The sequence below is a fragment of the Nicotiana sylvestris genome, chromosome 10, assembly GCF_000393655.2.
Source record: "Nicotiana sylvestris chromosome 10, ASM39365v2, whole genome shotgun sequence".
In the NCBI taxonomy this organism is placed as follows: Eukaryota; Viridiplantae; Streptophyta; class Magnoliopsida; order Solanales; family Solanaceae; genus Nicotiana; species Nicotiana sylvestris.
The window spans coordinates 112,733,261-112,750,900 of NC_091066.1; the positions used below are offsets into that span (position 1 = coordinate 112,733,261).

Consider the following 17,640-nt stretch of genomic DNA (forward strand, 5'->3'; position numbering starts at 1 on the left):
TATGTTTGGATTGGTTGTTGTTGCAAACAATTAAGAATATTGTTTGAAGTTTATATCTCAATTTTGAGGGTGTTTGGTGAAGATTAGACTTGATTTTGGCTGAATTTTCAGATTAAAACTCGAAGAAGAAAAAGAAGAAGAACACATGACATATCATATACTTACAAAATTGTAGTAAAGTTGTATCGTAATTGTATGTAAATTATATTTTGTTGTAGTATTATATTTTTTTATTTGAATGTTGTATGAAAGTTGAAAAATAGTTGTATAATATATGAATCGTTGTATAAAATTTGTATTTAAGTTATCAATACTATCTTTTTACATAAAGTTGTTGATATGTATTAGAATTGTATAGGAACTTGATTTGGAAGGGTAATAAAGAAAAGAATCGGAACAGCGCCGGCGTCGGTGATCAACGATCTATTGTCGGAATCGTTCTTTGAGATCAATCTTAGATCTCAATTGCTTTTGTTCGTGTCTGTTCGGAGACGGAGCTCAGCTTCGTAACGAGGTTCTTCACCGCCCTTCGTTTGACCTCCATTTCCGGCCTTCTCCAATATATATTAGGAAAATTTCAGCATTACTATTGGTTGAATTGATCACAATTTCCTTTAAATAGCGAATGTAAATGTTAACACTTTAGATACGCCATTGTTGACTTTGTGTTAGAGCGTTTGGTGTGCTGCGGTTTTCGAAGGGCAGTCAAACTATTGAAAATTACCATTTTGGACTTTAAAACCTTTTATTTTGATGAAACTCAATGAGAATTTCATAATATGTACATATTAAATTTCCAACTTTACATTTGTTGGAATTAACAAAGCTAATGGGGGAATGATTTGTATACAATATACAACTTATTTATAATTTATCTAAAACTTTCATATATCATTCTTACTAGCTAAATATAACTACAACATCATACAATTTATATACAATTTTAATACAAATTTTATACAATATATCTTTTGTACGTATTTTGTATATGATTTGTATATGTTTTGTATGCGGTATCTTCTTCTTCTTCTCCTCTAAAATTCCAATTAAAACTCCTCTCTTAATATAATTTTGATACATATCAACAACTTATCTGTAAAAAAATATTATTTATAATTTAAATACAAATTTCATATAACGATTCATACAATATACAACTAATTCCCAACTTTCATATAATATTTAAATTTAAAAAATATGAAACTACAATAGAATACAACTTAAATACAATTTATATACAATTTTAATATAATTTGTATGTATATTATATGGCATGTCAATCTGAAAACCAGCAAAATCAACTTTAATCTTCGCTAAACACCCTCAAAATTGAGAAATAAACTCTAAAGAATATTTCCAATCATTTGCAACAACACTCAATCCAAACAAATAATATTTTTTGAAAACCTAAATTCAAATTTAAAGTTTCAAAGCTTTTTAATGGTTGTCAACGGTGGAGAGTCAAATACCTTCAAAATTTATTGATTGATAATTTCAATTCGAACACTAATTTTGCAACATAAAAGGAAATTACTAAGTTAAAACTCTATATTAAAACAATTGAAATTCATTGATGAATTCCCTGGAAAAAAAAGAGAGGATAAAAACAGAGAAAATGGAAGGAAAAAAGATTTGGGAAAAAGAATAGAGGAGAGGATGAGAGAGGCGGATAGAGATAAAGAGAGACAGTGAGAGAGAGTGTGCAGGAAAGGGGAAAAGAACCGATTCTCTATTAAATTTCTATTATAAAGGAATACTTATTAATACTTATTGGTATATAATTGCTAAATTATATATGCTCATGTAATTAAGTTAAAATTTGATTAGGAAAAGGTAATAAAGTTTGATATATCTCCTTATTAAATTTGATGGCACGTAAGGCTTGATTGGGTTGGGCTGGACTAGCCCATTCTGACATCATATCAGCGGCATAATGGAAAATATTCAATTTAGTAGCAGTATAGTAAAATATTTGCCCTACGTCTGGTTGCCAAGAAGGTCGAAGACGAAGAAGTTCAATCAGGTAATGCGGTTTATATACGAATCTCGGAATTCTCAAATCGTTTCGTTTAGTGCAAATAACCTTAAAAACCAATTTTGGAGGGTCACAGTTTTGATGGTAGAAAAGAACGCTCTACAATTTGAAAGTGCTTTCGTTTTCGTATTAATTATGTATCCGCAGTTTGTTCTCTGATGCCTTGTGTGTGATATTACTTCTGTTTTGAATTTAGCAGCAATTTGAATTTGGATCTTCACACATTAAAAGATGGTACGTTTAACATAATTGCTATAGATATTAGGGTTTTTATCATTAATATTGTTCTTTTGGTTTGATTATGAAGCTGCGGAATGATTTATCCCTGCCTTGATTTTTTTTTTTCTGTCTCAGCTCCCACTCTCTCTGCTCAAGACTGCACAGGGGCATCCCATGGTATCTCTCTCTCCCTCTGTTTGTGGTGTGTGTGTGTTCATGTCTCTGTTATATGTCTCTTAACTGCAGAAACAACAACAACTACTACTACTATGCTTCAACCCCAAACTTGTTGGTTTCACCTATACTATATGCATCCTTGATATCTTTCTTTTTTTTGTTTTTTCTGACATTGATACCTATTATGTTCTATCTGGACTCTTATCATTCCAATGCCCAATAATGTCTTTTGAAAACACATCAGGGTTTTCTAGAATTTTCCCCCAGGGCTTTGTTCAAGTGACAAAGTTTGAGGGGCTTATGACTTAGGTCACAGGTTCGAGCCTTCCACCATGCAAACTAAGCCTAGTGGTTAAGTTGAGAGCTTTTCGCCTGTGACAGCACTGGGCAGAGGGATGGGGCCATTGACCTTTTGATGGTTGTGGTTGGTCCTAAGGATTGGCTCAGACGGATTTCTCAGTCATTATAAAAAAAATGGGATTTTCTAGAGGTTCTATCAATTTCAGTCCTATCCCTACAATGACATATAGAAGAGGACCCATTATTTGGAAATGAAGGATGCAATGTCGCCTTTAATTCGATCAAATGGGATCGAATATCTACGGATCAAACAAGGAATATATCGAAACAAAACTAACCGAAAATCAATTGAAAACCAAATTGAATTAATCAATTCGATCAGTTTGTTATTGTTTAATTCAATTTGGTTTTCAATTGATTTTCGGTTAGTTTTGAAATGAGTTCATGTTGATTTTTTTGGTCCAATTTTCCAATTAGGAAAAGATGTACCACCTATCAAAACAAAGAATAAAAAATATTCCGTATAATTTTGTCTAAGATATCAGTATTCATGCGTAGTTAATTGATTTATCGATAATGGTATGCATGTCTTTGAACTATCCAAAAACACAAATACTGAATTGCCATATAAAATTTTCTTACCAACGTGAACACACTCATAATTCAAATTAATTACAGTCACAATTGCTCAATTCAATTCAATCCAATCAAATACTAATTTAATTCGATCTCAATACCAAATATTCAATTGTGTGAAGAAAGCATCATTCACAAGGAAGAAACGAGGTGTTCATGTAAAGCATCATTGCAAGAAATGTAAATGAGGATAGGGTATCAGCAATGGGAGTGTCTGGAGTAAGAGGTATGTACAAAGAAGAGAGGAAAAAAAAAGAAAATTAAGCAACAATAATTTTATCTCATTGTGGATGTTTATATTATGGGAAGTGGTAATTGGAATGGGAATAGGTGAGTGGTATTCAGTAAAGAAAATTCTGAAAAGAACAAGGACATGAAAAAAGATGATGTGCGGAACAGAAATTGAATTGTGTTATCATGCTGATTCAAATTCTCGGCTGGAGGGTGAGCAGACCTTTAAGGATGAAAGTTCAACCATGAGACCCCATGTATATTTTGTGACATTGGATTCACACTTCTCAATGTTATATGATTTTACAAAATAAGCGCTATTTTACATATAGGTTTCTGCCAGGGGCTAAGGGTGCACAAGCACCCCCTTCTATGTGAATCCTCTCCCAGTCCCTACTGATATACAAATTTCTAACCAAACTTCAGAAACTCCGGGCAAACACCTGGCCTAGAATTGATGTATTAGCTCAAATAGTGAACAATCTTTCTAGTATTACTCCCTCGTCCCAATTTATGTGGCGTTGTTTGACTTGGCACAGAGATGACGAAAGAAAGGAAGAGTTTTGAAACTTGTGCTCTAAAACAAGCTTAAGGTATTTGTGTGCTATAAATCAGTTCAGTAAAGGTAAATTGAGAATTTTCAAGTTAAATTGTTTCTAAATATAGAAAGGTGACATTTTTTTTGGGACAAACAAAAAAGCAAGTGCCTCTTAGATTGGGACAGATGGAGTATTTCATAATAACCTGAACTATTGAATAAATGGTTTATCCAAATTGAGAATTATTGTCTTGTTGAAGTTGCTAATGAGATAAGGGATCAAGTAAAGTTCATCTTTCTCTGGTCTTTTAAGCTTTTTGACTGGTTGCTTATGTAATAGCTGAAGGAGAATAATTTTTCTTAAAATTTTTTAGTAGAGTTAACAATGAAGGTGTCTATTTTGTGTTGCATAAGTTTTCAATTACTTCAATTTGCTATAGCATCTCCAACATGAGTTCAAGCCTCGATAATTCGACGTAACTGTGGAAGTTCAAAATAATCCATTGGTTTATTAGAGAATCCAAGTTTTTACCTTGTACTCTTAAACTTGTTTTAATCTGGAGATTTCTGCTTCGTCTTGCAGTTGGTGGAACTAAAAAATGGGGAAACATATAATGGTCATTTGGTCAACTGTGATACCTGGATGAATATCCATCTTCGTGAAGTTATCTGTACTTCAAAGGTAAGTTTATTAGCTTATGTTCTTGATCCTATTTATGTTATAGCTTCTTCTTTCTATGTCATAGCTAAAGTTTTTTTATGTGGTGTAGTAATACCTGATTTTAAAAAGGAATGCAGGATGGAGATAGATTTTGGAGAATGCCAGAATGTTACGTTCGTGGGAATACAATAAAATACCTTCGAGTACCTGATGAGGTTTGATTGTTTCTTGAATTCCAATGATATGCCTTCGTCGACTATTGTTCTGATTCTACACATTGTGCTAGTTACAGGGTAAATATGACCGACTTATCCCTTTAAGAAAAAAAGAGTGAATATTGCAATTTGACTTGGGAACAAAGGCAAAGAATTTGGTCATATTGTAGTAATAAGTGCAGGTAACTGTTATTTTTTATTGGAATAAATATTAAAACTGTTATTGGTCATTGCTCGACTCCCAGCCGAAAATGTTTGGTGAGATGCCCCATCTTCTTTGTGGTTGCTTCTCGTTGTGAATTGAGTTGTTTGAACTCCACATGTTTCAACACATTGCCTTTTAGGTACTTGAGTATTATTCTGATATAATACCTACTCCTCTTTTATTGCTTGCTTTTGTGCTGTAAGTTGTTTGAACTACCAACATGGAAACATATTGGCCTTACACATTCCACATGGTTTGAGGGGCTGTAGTACACTGTAATGAAATCGTGATACTAGCTAGTCTTGATGCAATTGGACTTAAGGGAGCTAAAACTTATCTTTAGGTTTATGGGTTGTTGTCTTTAGAATACAGGAAAGAAATAAAAAGTACGAGAGATAATTGTTAGAATGTCCCACAGTGGTGAGGGAATAGACTGTTTTCTCCTCATATAGTTCTTAGTCAATCCTCATCTCTTGGGCTGAGATTTTGAGGTTGATTTAGGCTCACTATTTTTTTTCTTTACAGCGTACCAGAGCTAGATCCATCCCTACTCTTTGTTTATCAGATGTTGGGCCCCATATTATATTTTTCAAGCTCTAGATGTCCAGCTCTCTGCCTGCAAAGGAGGGGCTGTTTGAATGTCCTGCATTGGTTGAGAGGATGAGTTGTTGTCTCCTTGTATAGTTTTTAGAAATCCTAACACCAAGAGCTATCTTTTGGAGATGATTTACGTTCAATGTTCATTTTGCAATATGGTATCAGAGAAGGCACAAGTCCTAGGTTGAAGTCTCACAGCCTCCTATTGTCAAAAAGATTCTCACATGTTTGGCTCATGAAAAAGAATCAGGCTCATACCTGAGGCGGTATGTTGAAGATATAATGAAGTAAATAAAAGCGTATCCTCTCTAAGACTCTAACTGCTTAAGTTTTTAAATGAGATAGTCACATAATTCAATAGTAACTTGCTAGCAGTCTTAGCACATGGAATCAGAGTCTTCCTTAGTTTACTAACTTTAAATGTTAATCTAAATTGCCATCCAAAGAACTTTAAGCAATAATAGGGTTGGAAACTTCATCTTGGGACTTATCAAGTGAAACGTGATATCACTCATTATGGATTTCCACATTCAAAAAGTTGTTTCTACCTATAAATGTTGTAAATGGATTTCTTGTGATGAAATTAATTGCTGATTGGATGATGAAGTTTGTTCTTTTTCCAACATTATTGCCTTGTGGAATATTTAATATCCTAGTGTTGAACCATTGTTGACATAGATACTATTGCTTGACGTGGTAATTAACTATGATTTGTTTCCACGTTAATATCAAAGGACATTCTGGTATGGAGGAAGTTTGAATATTATGGTTGGATGCAACTTAGTCTAGTTAGATGAAGTGTTATTAAAAGCCATCATATCGTCGCTTAAAGTGACGAAGTGATGCGAAGCGAGGGTTTATTGCTTCATGGGTGAAGCCTTGCACTTTGTAGTAGTGTGTGCTTCAAACAATGATGTGCAAATAATCCCAATGTGAAGCGGCAGGTTTGTCAAACTCAACTTTGAAGAGCTGGATTAATATCATTGTTATTGTACATTGGGTACTGAAATTAGTTATTTTAACTGCAATTTTGATCATTGTAATACTAAATTCATATATGTTTGATATTCATTTATGTCGTGAGTTGTCTTATTCACTTCAAAGAAACATGCGTTATGCTGCTTGCTTTTAACTTCAAGCTCCATGGACCTTATGAAAAAACTTGTCATCTCTTTGCGCGTTTCACTTTTAAAACTGTGGTCTGTTGAGACTTCTTAGGTAGAAATGCAACTTTCTGAAGATGACTTCAGAGATTGGTTCACTTCTGACCATACTTGTGAAATTCATCCACTTGCAGTTGTCTGTTAAACAAAATAGTTGGGCTTAGCATGCTTTCTCATTTGGATGTACTTTTACAGCGTGTTTTTGTTGACATCAAAAACTTATTGGATCAAGTTCATATAAAATTTGGGCTGAATCCTAAATTCAAGATCCATTGACCTTACCCAACTGTAGTTGGATTTAAGTTAAGGAGGCGGCAGTTCAATTGAATTCTCTTTGCCAAAAAATTGTGCTGCGCAAATAGGGCAAAAACAAATTCCTGTGGTTATATATAAATAGTTGAATCCCCTTGACATAAGGAAAGATTCTAGTGTAGCGGTAAAAGGGGTTAAAAATTGTTTTAGGTCATAGGTTCAAATCCTTTGTTTGAGACTACAGTATTTTCTTGAATCCCCTTGTATGAAATTTTTGGCTCTGCCACCGGTTAAACTTTGTAGATGTTTGAACCATTTTATTTGCTGGGAGTAATGGTTTGTTTACTTCCACAAGAAAGGGGAAAACAGTCACTGGATTTTAGTATTTAGCATCTGGTTGGACTCCACATGTGATCTGGAAAGTATGTAGTTATACGTGTGATGTCCTTGTCTCTCTTTTTTACTCTGTTAATTTTCTACTTTCTCTGTGTTTGGGTGGTAAACTGCGCTATGTGTAATTTTTCCAGGTAATTGATAAGGTTCAGGAGGAGGCAAAAAGCCGTACAGGTACTATTTTGGATATTATTGCTTTATGAAAGTTTTGACCTCTTTTATTTGAGCTTTTGTCATCGTGGTTATTCTTGATATGCACTAGAATTGGTGCCCGACATATAGCTTAACTACTTCATAGATTAATTGTTCTAACTGTCAGGCGTTTCCCTATTTCACCATCTTGATAAACTAGAACTTGTCCATTATGTTTTGATCATCTTGGCATGCAATTTGGCAGCATGTATGCTCTTTACAATGGAATATCATAGAATGGCCTTTCTTCTCTAAGCGCTTTCCACCGAAAACATATTCATGAGCTGCACTGATCTTTTATGTAATACCATTGAATGTAATGTCTTTTATTTTGCACCACTGGTGATGACATGTCTTCTATTATGAATGGAAGGTATTCTATTATAGTGTTAGAGATAGAAAATTGTGGTCTCCTTATCATATTCCTTATGGTTTGTGGATATTGGTTATTCATCTTTATTCAGCAACTTGCAAGCTATACGCCACTGGATTACAGCTTTACTCATTTGGTATCTACAAGTTATATTAACTTTGTGAAGAATTTTTTGTTAGACCTTGTGATATTTGACATCAAATTAAGTAACCAACACGTGAAAATTGAACTGCTATTTACCTAATGATGACATGCATTTTCTCCCTGGTGATTAATACCTGAAAGTACTGTATGTTAATGGTTTTGCAGATAGAAAACCGCCTGGTGTAGGACGTGGAAGGGGAAGAGGTAGAGATGACAGTACTGCGGGGAGACAAGCAAAAGGAATTGGGCGTGGGATGGATGATGGAGGTGCCAAAGGCCGGGGCAAAGGAGGACCTAGTGCCAAGTCTGGTGGCAGAGGTATGACTGAATGAAGCGACTAAAAGTTAATTCCTGATCCCGTTAATACCCTTAGAACATGATGATATTTAGTGTTGACTATAATATCCAAACCCATGATGGGTTTAAGTAGTAAGAAAATGGGTATGGTTAATTTTGGCTTGTGGGTATCAAAAAGCACATTTTATTGTTTGCTATAACCCTTGGGTGCCCAAGAATCGATGTAAGACGTCTCTTTCTTCTCATAACCAGCCAACCAGGTCTTGTTTTTCCTTCCATTATTTTAAACCCACTTTTCTCTCTCCAATAACCAGGTTTCATTTTCCTTCCATTGTTTTAAACCCACCTTCTCCTTTTCTCGTAATTGGTTTAGACTCATTCTCTTTGCTACCTTTTTAATTATTTGGATGATCTTTGCTATTGGAGAAGAACTTCTTTTATTTTTGTAAGATTCAAACTTTATCTTCCACAATAACAAACCAAGATCATCTTGTAATATAAACATCGTCGAATCAAGAAGTCAAGCTGAAAAGTGAAAGAAAAAACACATTGTTGTGAGTTATGACAAAAGACAAAGTTGAATATAATTAAGAAAAGGAGATTACTTTACACAAGCAAAACTTGTTTGTTTTAAATAAAAAAGTAATTTCTTAGAATTTTGACATGTACACTGAAAGTGAAAATATTTTTGGTTAACTTAGTCGGCGTTTGGACATAAAAATGTAATTTTTGAAAAAAAGTAGTTTTGGAATTAAGTTGAGAAAAGATATTTAGAATTTGAAGTTGTGTTTGGACATGCATTTCTCTTGAAAAAATATTTTTGTGAGGGAAAATGAAATTTTACATGAGAAGTGGTAAAACCCACTTTTTCAAACTTGGAAACTCATCTTCAAAAAAATTGTCAAAAATTCCGTAAAATGTATAACCAAACAAGTGTTGAAAAAATAAAATTAGTAAAAAAGGAAAAATTTTGCATGGACAAATGGGTCCTTAGTTTTAAACCGTAAAATATGTTATGTGCACTTTGATGCTTAAAAAAAGGATATTCCTTTCTCACCAATCACATGCAAAATTGGACTGTTTTATACTTGGCCAATATGTTGTTCTTATGACGAAGTCATCAGAGTATTCCAGGTAAGATATGAGTTTGCATTTTATGCCTAAATCATTGCACACTAACATTACACCTATTACAAGAGGTTTCAAGTGGATTTTGATGACTTCATTTGGGACTGAATCCTTCTAGGTTTACACAAAATGTGTTGATTGAATATGCAGCCAATTTTATAAGAAGCCATTAGCGTTCATTCACAGCCAACCAAATCCACCCATGTGCCAATACTTGATTTCACAGTTTTTTGAAATATGTTAAGCACAGATCTTTCTCTAGTACTTTCAAAAGTAGCCTGAGCTCATTTCAGGATTGACTGCTATATCAATAAACAAGCTTTATGTTCAAGAAATTTCTAATACTTACTAAGTAAACAAAGAATGCCTATTTATTTTTATGTCATTGATGAATCTGGGTTGGATTTCTCATATAGGTGGAGGTCGCGGACGTGGCTAGTAATCTTTCATCGAGAGACCAGGAAGCCAGGTGACAATTGCCACCTTTTAAGGCATGCTATATGTATTTTGTTTGTCACCTAATTCTAAGGCACTTGAAGGATGAGAGGCCACTTCCAGTTATTCTTAGTTTGAAAGTAATGTAGTTAGGCTTGAGCGGATCATTTCATTTGACCATTGCTTTACAATTGTGAAAAAACTGTCTGCAAGTTCGTGTTATATTTATGAAATCCCAGATTTAAAGACTTTTTCCGCGGTGCAAGGCAAGAGTGCTACTAACTATCTGACTCCATGATCAGATTATACATCAAGATGGCTTTCTTTTTCTGTTTTCCCTTTGGGAAAGTCCTTTGAGGGGTGATTTTTGGGTGTGGTTTTTTTTTTTGTGTGTGTGTGTGTGTGTGGGGGGGGGGGGTGCTGGAGTTGGGGCTGCACTCTCTGTCTGTTCACTATGAAATGCAGACAAAGAAAGGGATTCTGTCAATGTTAAATCATTTCTATAGATCCTGCGCATGTCATCCTACCATTGAATCTAGTTCAGGACACTCTCGGACTCATACTAAAACAGACTTGTACAGACATCTGGATTTAATAGTTCCTCGTGTCTGTGTGATGTTTATACTCGCTTAGACTCTCCTGGTGCTGCTGCTCGAGCTATTTGTTCTTTTATACCTGTTAGTTATAACTGATGGATGATGTCAGGTAATGGTTCAGAGTTACGGTGAGGTTAATTTGCACCTCGCAATAGTCATATTACTCTATATGAGGGACAAATTATTTTTGGGGTTGGTGGAAGTTCATAGTTCACCTTGCTTTAAAAATTATACAGGGTCTTGCCAAAAAGTTTGGTTTCGTCTTCATATTTTTTAATTTGATACTCCACAAATCCTTAAAAACAATTATGTAGTTCAGGTCAAGAGCAACAGAAGTATCTTATTTTCAGGTAAAAATAGCATGGTATAGCCAGTTTTCGGATTGATCATTCAAAATTAGTCAGTGTTTACCAAGTCAATAAAAAATAGCCACTATTTTGTTGCAACAGAGACCGGTCCAGCATAATATACTGGAGTTCGGTGCACCTGTGTTGGCTCCAGTATAATATATTGGAGATTGGAGCACAAGTGCTCCAAACTTCAGTATATTATGCTGGACCGGTATACTTGCTGGAACTCCAACATAATATACTGGCGTATTTTTTGGGTTTTGAATAGTGTTTTCGCTCAGATTTATCTTTACATGAAAAGTGCTAAATTTCGATTACTTTTGAAAGTGAGATATATTTGAACGACCAATTGTAAATCTGGCTATTTTTGAATTTTTCCCTATTTTCAGTGTGAAATTCTGACCGCTACTTGCTCAATCTTTTTGAAAAATGACATACATGTTTGGAATTTAAATAAAGAAGTACTTAATAAAATGCAGCTTAGAATATTTACCAATGATGTTAAAAGGTGGTAGCTAAGAATTTTTTAAAGTTTCTCTAAAGAGAAAAGAGTTAAATTTGTCCCTCTACTAATGCGAAAAGAATCACATTTATTTTCCATCATACTTTTCGTATAGAAATACCTCCAATATTAGCTAAGCGACTTAGACATACACGTCTGTTAGAGTTGTCTAAAATGAAACCCAATTCTGCGTCGCACTGACATTTAGTTTGGTGGATACCTCCTGGCATACTATCTTGTTGTCCCAATTCACTGTATCCCATCCCCTGCGCTTCTTCCACACAGTGCACACACACGCCGCACGCATTGCACTCGCACTCGCACTCTTGACTCTCCTAATTCAATTTTCACGGATAAACGCACAAATTAACATATATTACATTCTGACAAAAAACGTTGTTCATCACTAATTGTCACAAAACATTTTCCTCCATAGCTAACTAGCACCACCAAGCTCCATTACTATACTAATCCCACGCCAATAATCACATTTCTTTCATCAATGACGCGAGAGTCGGCCCCTCCGTCCATCCCCCGGCTATCCTCCTTAAAAGGAAAATCATTCTTACCTCAAAACTCCTCCTATTGGTAAAAGAGTTTTTGCGGCTGAGTCGAAACTCAATGAGCTTGAGGTTTTGGGTGTTCAGATCTAGGCCAAAATAATCAACTCAAGCAACACTTCCGGTCGAGTTCCGATCTTTTGAAAGATTCCTGTTCATGGCTTCGTCCAGTTGTTTGAGTTTGAAAATGCTGAAATTTGTTTCGTCAGTGTAAAGATCTTAAGGTCCTTTCTTCTCTTTAACACTTGTGGTTGTTGGTTTAATGATTTATTGAAATTTTGCTCGCCTTGTATTTTTCCATCAAATGATAATCTTGTTGTTTATGTGATTGCTAGTGTCTTGAAATCGCGTATCTGATTATTTTCAGGAGTTTATATATATATATCATTTGATTATATAAATATAATACAATATAAATACTAGTGGCAGAAGAATTGTAAAATGCATTGCGGGTGGTGAGGTAGCATGCCACATGGTGTCCGGCTCACCAAATATTAGGGCCACGTGAGATTGGATGTTCATTTTTGGACAATCCTAATGGAGGAGGGATATACTTGAGCCACTTAACTAATTGTATTGGTCAAAATTTGGCAACTCGGTAACTGCAGATAAGTCATGCCAAGGATGGGGTCGACCACGGCATTATAACGAAGGGGTCGCCCTCGTAAGGATCGTTGCCGAGGACGCGTAACTGGAGTCGCAATTGTAACAGTAGGATTGGCTTGGAAAAGGACACCGGGAATATTCCCTTGGATATTCCTTATATTGTACTTTTTAGGGTTTCTTGGGAACATCCCTTATAAATAGTGAGAGATAAGAGAACAAAAAGGGGCTTCACTTTTTTTTTTTGAGAAAAACAGATTATAAAGGTTGACTAAAGAGAATATATAAAAGTTGTCTTGTTCACTTATTATATTACTTAATCACACATTGTTTTATCTTTGTTCACAAGATCCAAATATTCCATATCCATCTTCACTTCTCACCTTTCCACGTCACTGACAGAAGAAAGGAATATCCTAATTATATAATAATTGGGTGATAGATCCTTTCTTATTACGTTTATTGTCATTATCTACATTTATTACATGTTCATGCTATCATATTCATTGTCAATCATTGATTATTAAATCCATTATTTAATGCTCTTGAACACCGTTCATTTCGCGAATATCTTGTCATATTTGGTCTAAATTATTAAGTTCAACTAAGATTCGCCCTTTAATTCATCATTAATTAGTTTAACTAAAAGGTTTAACACTTTTTTAGCCAAACACTAATGTATATTTTTGAATTGAAAGTATAACAGGGTAAATGTAATTTCGCATAGTAAAGGAGGAGCAAATATGTAACGACCCGACCGGTTGTTTTGAGCTCCGGCGCGTCATTCAGCAGTTTGAGGCCATGAGCGGCTTCATCTCAGGTATATTGACTTGTATGTATGGTCAGAATTAAAATTCAGGAAGTTTGGAGTCAAATCTAAATAGAAATTCTCATTTTGAAAGATTAAAATTGAAGAAATGAACTAGGATTAGAATTTTGAGTAAACGACCTCGGAATTGGGATCTGAAAGTTCCAGCATGTTCGTATGATGATTTCGGACTTGGGCGTATGTCCGGATTTGGTTTTGGGTAACCCGTGAGCATTTCGGCGTATATTGTGAAAGTTAGTACTTTAGAAGAATTTCATAAATTTGGGTTGGAAGGCATTTCAGTGTTATAGATGTCCGTTTGGGATTCCGAGTCTGGGAATAGATCCGTATGGTGATTCTGGAGTTGGGAGCGCGATCGGAAGTGAATTCGGATGTCCGGAGGTCATTTTGAAGTCATTTGGCTAAATATAGAAATTTGAAGGTTTTTGAGAAAATTCGACCGGAAGTGGAAATTTTGATATCGGGGTCGGAATGCGGTTCCGAAAGATGGGGCAAGTCCGTAATGTCGAATGTGACTTGTGTGCAAAATTTGAAGTCATTCCGGAATGATTTTGGTAAGGTTTGAGACACTTAGTCTCTTTTAAGGAGGTTTAAGTTGGAAAAGTCAACCGAACATTGACTTATGTGTTAGAGGGCTCAGATTTGAATTCCGATGATTCAGTTAGCTTCGGGGGATGATTTGTAACTTAGGAGTGTGATCAGAAGTAATTTTGGAGGTCCGGTGTAGAATTAGGCTTGAATTGACGAAGTTAGTATTTTGGCGAATTCCGGTTGATAGGTGAGATTTTGATTCGGGAGTCGGAATGGAATTTCGAGAATTGTTGTAGCTTTGTTATGTCATTTGTGATGTGTGTGCAAAATTTCAGGTCATTCGGACATCGTTTGGTCGGGTTTTTGATCGAAAGTGTATTTTCGGAAGTTTTTGGAAACTTAGGCTTGAATTCGATGAGTTTTGGGTAATTTGATGTTGTTTGAGGTGTTTTGATGATTTGAGCAGGTTTTAATGATGTTATGAATTATGTTGGCATTTTTGGTCGGGGTCCCATGAGGCTCGAATAAGTTTTGGAAGAGTTTTTGGAAGATTTTTGCCGTTTTGAGCATAAGCATGTAATGATCCAAGGGTCCATTTTTAGTTCTAGAGATCCAAATTTGATTTCGAGACTTCCAGAATTTAAATCATGAATTATAGGACTGATCTGGAAATTTTGGTTTAATTTCATCAAGTCGCGATTGAGTTTTTGACGTAAAATGTGAGTTAATTGTTTAACGAGCGAAATGGGTATTGAACTGGGCAAACGAGCTCCGAATTGAGTTTTGATTGAAGGGTTGTGTTCATATTATTATTTGTGACTCATAGGAATAAGAATCGTCTAATTCCGAGTTTGTATGATGGAGTTAGAGCCTTTTTAGTGAAAATAAAAGCTGCTGCAATTTCTGCTGCTAAGCTGTCTTTGGACAGCAATGTGCAGTCGTGGAGCGTACTTCGGAGACCTATATCTTTTGATCTACAAGTAATTTTGAGATGATTCAAAAACGAAAGTTGTAGCCTTTCGTATCTAGTTTCCAGAAAGCTAAAGAAGATGTAATTTGTACATTTGTAGAGAAAGTTATGATTGATTGAAGATGACTGGTGGAGCAGTTTCTCCAGAAATTTTCTGATTTCATGGAGCCGATTTAGAAGCTCATATCTCGGGATATATAAAGAGTTATATGGTGTACAACCTATCAAATTAAAGATCTTTGAGTCTAGTTTCTAAATCTTCAAACCGTTTGTCATTTGGATATTTATACAAGACGTTATGGGTGTTTAAACAGAAGGTATCCGACAAGGAACAATTTTAATAGGATGTACAACTTGTATAGCACAAGTGCAAGGTACAACTCGACGAAGCACGGGCAGATTCTTTTAAACACGGATTTGGCTTATTTCTTTCATTTCTTTCATTTGGCTTGGATTATTTTGGAGAGAATTTCAAGGGGGATTTCATCAAGCATCAAAGGTGAGTTGTTTCTACTTTTTTCCAAGTTAAATACATGGATTAGAGCTGAAAACTCAAGTAATTTATGGACAAAAATGGTGGTTTAGGGCTTGAAACTTAAGAGAATTAAATGGTGATTTGAGGGGTCAAATGAACTCCGATTTCTGTGAATTTGGTATGTATAGACTCGTGGAGTGATAAGGGTCGTATTGATGTAAAAATTTCTGAATTTCGAGACGTGGGCCCGGAGCTCGGGTTTTGCTAATTTCGGGATTTTTGACATTTTTCGAGTCTTTTCGATTGGGTTATATTCCCTTAGCCTATTGTAACGTATTCGTTGTGGTTTTGACTAGATTCGACGCGCGAAGAAGTCGATTCAAGAGGAAAGGCATTGCGGACTAGTCTATGACCGGTTAGAGGTGAGTAATAGATGTAAATGCTATTCTGAGGGTTTGAAACCCCGGACTTTCACATCGTAATGCTATATTGAGGCATGACACGCACTCCATGGCGAGTGCGAGGTCGAATACTACTTGGGATTGTGACTTGGTCCACCCCGTGTGATGTTTATACTATACTGGTGATTGATACACATACTTCATTGATATTACTGAGCTTGATGCCATGTTTGGGGCCTTGTGCCGATTTGTAAAATCCTTCGAGGATTGATATTACTGCTTAGCATGATTTGCATATCATTTAATTTCATTCCAAGGTTTTAAATGTATTCCGGGCTGGGAACTTCTGTTTTGTAAATGCCCAAGGGGCTTATTATATTATTTTCTGGACTGATTATAAAGTGACTTGACACAGTGGTAACAATGACACTGTATGATATACTTGACACAGTGGTAACAATGACACTGTGTGATATACTTGAAATAGTGGTAACAATGACACTGGATGATATACTTAATCAGTGGTAACAATGGCACTGTATGATATAAATTGGTCAGATAACAATGGCTGACCGGTCAGGTAACAATGACTGACCAAGATATTGCGCTTGGGCTGTAGGAGCCCCTCCGGAGTCTGTACACACCCCCAGTGAGCGTCGTCAACGATAAATAAATATGGATGGCCCGGGCTGCACGCCGCAGTGGGGTACTGGAATGTACCATCATATGCATTGCATTGCATTCATGTATTTGTATTTATACTGGTGTTTAGCTGCTCAGTCCCATATGTTGCTGTATATTTGGATTTTAGCTTACTTTGTGTATTTACTGGATTTTCTTATCTTCGGAATGTAGTTACTTTTATTACTCACTGGGTCGGAGTACTCACTTTACTCCCTGCACCTTGTGTGCAGATCCAGGGCAGTCTCAGGCTCAGTAGATCCAGTTGATCAGCAGATCCAACCTCTGGGAGTATCGAGGTAGCTGCACGGCGTTTGCAGCCATTGATCTTCTCCCTCCTATCCTATCTCTTTATTTCCGCATTATCAGACTTTGGATATACCATGTATTAGGATGATATTCTGTATTCTAGAGGCTCAGATTTGTGACACCGGGTCCTAGTGAGATTATATTGTGTATTTTGTTAAAATCTTCAGTACTTTAATCTTGCTTAATTGATATTTTTTCCGCTATTTTTGATAAATTGGGTTAAGTGTTGAATAATGGTCGGGCTTGCCTAGTAGTGTGCTGGGCGCCATCACAACCGGGATTTGGATTGTGACAAAGTTGGTATCAGAGCCTAGGTTACTTGGTCTCACGAGTCATGAGCTGGTTTAGTAGAGTCACGCGGATCGGTACAGAGACGTCTGTACTTATCCTTGGGAGGCTGCAGAACCTTTAGGAAAACTTCACATTCTTGAATTCTTATCGTGTGTCCTCAATTCAGCTTGAATAGAAACTTTTGAAATTCCTTCCACGTGATCGTATGCACCAACGGGCGCTCAGTATCAGACGTGTCTCGATGGCTTTTGATTCCCCGATCGAGGGGCGATGTGTAATCTCTGTGAGTTTGAAGTTAGACCAGTCAGGAGGACTTGAGGCCAAATCTTTGCCAATGGCTTGAGCACCGAG

General features: G+C 35.8%; 1 protein-coding gene across 5 annotated transcripts; it reads left to right on the plus strand.

Annotated features, from left to right (window-relative positions):
• The first annotated feature begins 1,639 nt into the window (after positions 1-1,639).
• Positions 1,640-17,173, plus strand: LOC104227871 (probable U6 snRNA-associated Sm-like protein LSm4). Of its 5 annotated transcripts, XR_011402879.1 has the most exons (10): positions 1,640-2,023; positions 2,235-2,269; positions 2,390-2,431; positions 4,720-4,818; positions 4,935-5,012; positions 7,757-7,796; positions 8,497-8,649; positions 10,173-10,225; positions 13,509-13,622; positions 16,923-17,173. XR_011402879.1 is itself a non-coding variant. In XM_070160097.1 (9 exons), exons 2-8 carry the CDS (start codon positions 2,267-2,269, stop codon positions 10,193-10,195), a joined length of 438 nt encoding a protein of 145 aa, XP_070016198.1. In that variant the 5' UTR covers positions 1,640-2,023; positions 2,235-2,266; the 3' UTR covers positions 10,196-10,225; positions 16,923-17,173. The 5 variants fall into 5 exon arrangements, 4 of the variants coding, with proteins under 4 accessions (XP_070016198.1, XP_009778534.1, XP_070016199.1 ...); XM_070160097.1 differs by lacking the exon at positions 13,509-13,622; XM_070160098.1 differs by lacking the exon at positions 13,509-13,622 and having other exon boundaries at positions 1,803-2,023; positions 2,232-2,269.
• Positions 17,174-17,640: the final 467 nt, after the last annotated feature.